The sequence below is a fragment of the Psammomys obesus genome, unplaced genomic scaffold (assembly GCF_907164565.1).
Source record: "Psammomys obesus unplaced genomic scaffold, mPsaObe1.curated_primary_1811, whole genome shotgun sequence".
Taxonomy (NCBI): domain Eukaryota; kingdom Metazoa; phylum Chordata; class Mammalia; order Rodentia; family Muridae; genus Psammomys; species Psammomys obesus.
The window spans coordinates 6,582,673-6,587,988 of record NW_026596466.1 but is presented as its reverse complement, the minus strand read 5'-3'; the positions used below and the strand labels follow the sequence as shown (position 1 = coordinate 6,587,988).

General features: G+C 49.6%; 1 protein-coding gene across 1 annotated transcript in view; it reads right to left on the bottom strand.

The window, feature by feature from the left end:
• LOC129670181 (paired immunoglobulin-like type 2 receptor beta-2) overlaps positions 1 to 1,400 on the bottom strand; it is a 3,436-nt gene extending 2,036 nt beyond the window's left edge. Inside the window, exons 1-2 of the mRNA XM_055598651.1 lie at positions 1,124 to 1,400; positions 444 to 830 (exon numbers count right to left, since the gene is read on the bottom strand). Of these exons, the coding sequence (XP_055454626.1) occupies positions 444 to 830; positions 1,124 to 1,169 (433 nt within the window). The 5' untranslated portion in view covers positions 1,170 to 1,400. The remainder of the gene's footprint in view (positions 1 to 443; positions 831 to 1,123) is intronic.
• Between the last annotated feature and the right edge of the window lie 3,916 nt (positions 1,401 to 5,316).

Genomic DNA, 5,316 nt, shown 5'->3' with positions numbered 1-5,316 from the left:
ATCTGCACACGGGGACCTACTGTGTGTCCTGGGCTGAGGTTGGAGCTCTGAGCAGATCTTCACGGGGACCAATGGGAGCCCTGACACAGGCCTAGCAGACTCAGTGGCGTCTTTGAGAAGTAAATTTCCTTTGTGGTCATACAGAAAGTGAAAGTGGGCAGACCAACACTGTGAGATTTGGAATAGGAAGGGGCTGAGCTGGTGGGTGGGGCAGCTGCTGAAGCTTAGAGCAGAGTGGGGTTCTGTCTGGGCAGAGAATGACTGACAAGGGCAGAGGAGGCAGCAAAGGCCTTTCACAGCTACCAGGAAAAGATGTTGTTGGCAGAGGTGTGGGCAGAGCCAAGGGAAAGCAATGTGAAACAAAGCTGAGAGTTGTGGAGCCTGAGGAGACATGTAGGGGACAAGGAAGCCACAGGCATCAAGGCCTGAGACAAGGGCCTCACCCTCGGTGATCGTGAGTTGGGTCCCGTCAATCGACTGCCAAAACTTCCTGCCTTCTGTCGTTTGCAGATAAACTCTGCAGAAGTACATGGTCTGGTCTTTCTCCTCCAAGTCCAGGATTCTGAGGACTCCATGTGTCTGACCCTGTGACCAGTTCAGGGTGAGCCTGTTCTTGAAATGATCATGTATGAAACCTAAGGTGGAGTTGTAGATAAATTCCCCATGGACCTTCTTCCATCTCCAGGCTATACTTATCTGAGGATCCTTTGCCAACTCCCAGGGGAAGGAAAAGGAAAATGGGATCTCGATGGAGCTGCCCTGGACACCAGAGAGACGTGCTGGCTGGTTCACCCCATAGATATTGTCTCTGTTGGATCCTGCTGAGTTCCCTGGGAAGGATGGGGAATCTGAGGTCAAGCAGGGGATGGAAAGGACAACCCAGAGCCTCCTGAGCCTTCATCACAGGCAGGTGTGGGACAAGGGCAGGGCTGTCCCTAGGGCTGTTGGGACAGGACAGACAGGGGAGGGTTGGGTCAGGCTCACTCTGAGAGATGAGCTGTCTCTTGGGCAGAGAGGCCTGGCTGCTCCTCTAGCAGACCCCTGTCCACATGACAGCCCACTCCAACCAGCCCTGTGTCCCCTCCTGTGGTTCAGTCCCTGCTAGTGAGGTCCCCACACTCACCAGCTTGCAGACATGCTGATAACAGCAGAAGCAGGAGCCAAGCCATGGCCAGAGGCCCTCCAGGAAATGAGAGCAGCAGAGCCACAAGGCAGGAGAGGAGGCCCAGGGAGGACACTGGGGTGCTCAGTAGTCCAGAGAATCAGGGTGAAGTGACCCACATCCTCAGACCTCCTCCTGTGGAGGATGGAGAGGAGCAGAGCCTCCCATCCCCACCTCCCTGTGGCCAGCGACTTCCTTTACCATCTGGCTTCTTCTTTTCCCATGTTGCAGAAGAGCCACCCTTGTGGTCACAGACAAGATGGCTGCCCTTGAGCCCAGCCCCCATGTCTGTGTGGAGATAGGGCCTTGACCTTGGCTGAGCTCTCCTCTCTTCCACCTTGACCTTCTGACTCGTCTCCTCTTTCCCATTCCCTGTGTGGCTTGTCATCTCTCATTTTTATCTCTATAAATTTCCTCCCACCCTGTTCTCCCCTTCCTTAATCTGATTGCCAGCTTGGACTACAGAGCATGTTCCAGAACAGGCAGGGCTGTCAAGATTGAAACCCTGTTTGAAAAATCAAAAGACAAAAAGAAAGGAAAAATAAAAAATAAATCAAAATTACAGCCCTGTCCCACCATGCTGGGCTTCCTCTACTTGCTTTCTTCCTGACTGGCTCATGCCAGAGACACAGACCCAAACCCTGGTAGCCAGGCTAGAACCCAATGTCTGCTCCCCTGTGGGACCATAATGCTTTCTTGAGGCAGATCAGAGACCCAGTCTCCCTTCCTGTGTCTGACCAGGGTCTCAGCACGTACATGTTGGTGAGAATGTTGGTTGTGTAAATCTTTGCTGTGGCCCCATTGTGCTGTTTTCCTATTGGACAATGGAAAAGAACCTGGGATGTCACGTGACCATTTGAGCAACGGCTTTAAGGCCCCTTCTCTGTGGTCAGCTACCTGTGGCATGAGGCTGACAAATGGACTCTTTAGATGACTAGACACCTCGGTCGTTCCATCCTGCTTGAGTGACCACTTCAGGGATCTCAGAGAAAGACCACTCGGCTGTCAGGCCCACTATGACCATGGCTGCCGCTGGGTTCCTCCTCAACAGGCCTGGGTCCAGTTACACATGTCCAGACTCTCACAGCTTCCCCAGGAGACTTCACTTTAGCCAGGAGAAGCCTTGGAGACCCCCCCATGACCCCTCCAATCTCTAGAGAGTCTCATGGGGTTGGTGCTGACTTGGTCCAGGGCTGTGACTGAGGTACATTTGGGTCTTGTGGCTGGAGGAATAAGAGCTGCATTTATGCCTCCTTGTGATTGGTCATCTCTACCAGGCATGGCCAGGAACATATTCTGCCTGTAAGAGCAGCCTGGTTCCAGTTTTATGGGGCAGTCAGGATGCTGTCCTGGGTCCCAGCATTCTCTTAGGTAGAAGCTGACCCTCTGACCATCAAATGTTAGGACAGACTGGACTTGGGACAGAAGTCTGGTCCTAGGAGAGAGCCCAGAGGCCAGAATATCAACATGACAGGAAATAAGGAAGTGAGGGCATCTATTTAGACTAGTGAGTAAAGAAGCCAACATGGGACCCAAGCAGCCATGGCCTGTGGCCTGATGTGGAGCATGGAGGGTGAGGCTGTGGACAAGATGGCAATGTCAGGGAGTAAGGGAGAGAGGAGGCAGGATTCTCAGGCAGTGGATCTCAGTGTGCACCATGGTCCTTGCTTCTCCCTGTGACTTGTGTCTCTGATACAATCTTCCACTCTCTGAGAGTCCCATATGGGGTGTGTGTGGGAGAAGGGTCATGAGAGACTGTGAGATGGAAATCTGAGAGAAAGACATTTATTAAAAGTGTTATTGACTTCATGAACAGACAGAAAACAGCACAAACAGGTTCTCAGTTCCTCAGACAGACAGGATGACCTGGGATCCAAGGACAGGAAATCAGATCCCACATGGCAGAAGTGGGGTTCTCTTCTAGCTGTCCAAGGACGGATGTTCCCAGCACCATCCTGCAGCCATGATTCCCAGGCAGGAGGCAGGGAAGGGGGTGGGAAGCAGGGTGTGAGGCCACCAGTCACTACTGTGCTGTCAGCTCCCCTCCCTGGTGAGAGATCCTGGTACCTGGAGGTCTGTTAGCTAAGGACTCACCAACATGGTCTCATCAGTTTTCTGTGTGTGACCCTGAGAGGAAGTCACTCTTTCCAGAGTCCCTTTCCTGTTTGTACCATTTGGGTCCCATGTTAGTGGGCTGGCAGCAGGCTCCTTTTTTCACTGAACTATTTCACTGGCTTACAATATTTTATGTCCACTGTTGGTGTAATGTTCCTTTGAAATGTATACACCTTACCCTTGTTCATTCAAATGCTGATTTCTCTCCTTCACTCTCTGGTTTCAATCCAGACATTGCATTGTGATACTTATTCTAAGCATCACCTGTCTCAAGTTTGTGCAAACATGCCACCATTTGTTCTCCAATTTGTTGATTAAAACAACCAGCCAATGTTGAGCAATGGAGAGGATAGGGTGGGACATCCTGGTTCAGAGTGGGAGGAAAGGAAGAAAGAGGAGCCTGAGGAGAGAGAGGAGGAGGGAAGCAGCAGGAGAGAAGCTGGGAGAGCAGAGGCTGGAAAAGAGGTCTTGGAATGACATGGAGAAATGAACCAAACCTAAGATACCTTTAAAAGCAAGTATAATAGGTAAAATCTGAATGGTAGGAACTATGCCGGCTTGGAGGTTTATGATGGAGTAACTATTGCCCAGCATTGTGCTCTAGGTTAATTAAATAAATCCCAGTCTCTGTGTAGTGATTTGGGTATACAGCTCTTTAGTATTAACAGCAGCTTTACTAAAAGATAGATCAATAATAAATATTAATGTACAATACAACAGTCCATTCATTTCTAATTTTAAAATACAAAATTGAAAATAAATTCAAAAAACTGTTATGACCATGATTTATCAACAGAGGTCCACATGTTTTTAAAGACCTAAGGTCTTTTTGGCCTGAAACTCACCAATTAGTCTAGAGTAGCTGGACATCCAGTCCCATGACTCTGCCTGTCTCTTGCTTGTCCAGGGATGGATTATAAATTCATGCCCCATGCCTGGTTTATAATGTGGGTGCTCAGAGCCTAACTATGGTCCTCTTACCTGTGAGCAATGCTTCTCTGACTGGACCATATCTCTGGCCCCTGGCAGGCCTTTCATGATAAACCTCCCAACCAGCCCCTCAGCTGCTCCGTGGGATGACTGTTAAAAATTAAAAATAAGAAGATGCAGGGGGACAACCGATATTCTCTGTGAGAGGTTTATTAGAAGGGTATGGAGAAAATGGGTAGCAGGGCATGGTGGGGAGAGAGGGAAAGGGGGGATGGGGCACCCCGGGAGAAAGAGAAAGAGTGTAAGATAGAGTGAGAGAGAGAAGAGAGTAAGAGAAGGACCACATGTCGGTATCAGACCTTTAAGGGGGCACGATAACCATGCCTTCCAGGTGTGGTCACCTGGCTTGCTGGCGACACATGATGACATTATAGGCCGCTGAGTAACTAAGAAGCAGGTTGTGTTCCAAAATACTAACATTCCTCCCTTTTTCTATAATTAAAAAATGGGGAGCTTGGGCTGCTTTTTATAAGGTAAGTTAAAGGTATATAAATTCAGGCTCATTGGAAGCAGCTCTTGGTTGTCATGCAAGAGGTTGAGAGAATTATAGCAACAAAATGGTCAGATTTCAAGGTCAAGAGTAAGGGAAGCCTCTGCCCTGGAAAATTTAGAGTAGAGGGTAGTCAACAGAGAGAGTTGCCAGCCATGCAAGCCAGCAGGTAGGGACTGGGGAATGCCGGGAGAACCTGGAGCTGCCTGTCCTGGTCCTGAAGCACACCATTCCAGCCTTTTGTTAACAACAAGTGAATAATGAGTGTAGATTCTCTTTTGGCTACTTCCTGCTGACACTGGGGTGCTGTAGGGAGGTCAAAAGGCTGAAATGTTGGCCAAGTCCAGGAAGAATAGGCTGCTTTGATGCTTTCCAGGGTCTGCAAGAACATCCATGGCTGGGAGGGAAGGTGCAGGTCCAGCTTGTTGGAAGTATGTGAGGTCAGAACTGAACACCTGCAGCTTGTTGGAAGTCCATGAGGTCAAAGTTGAACACCTGTAGCTGTTTTGGCGCTGTTGTGGCTATAGGAAACATCTGTGTCTGGCAGGACACCGAAACA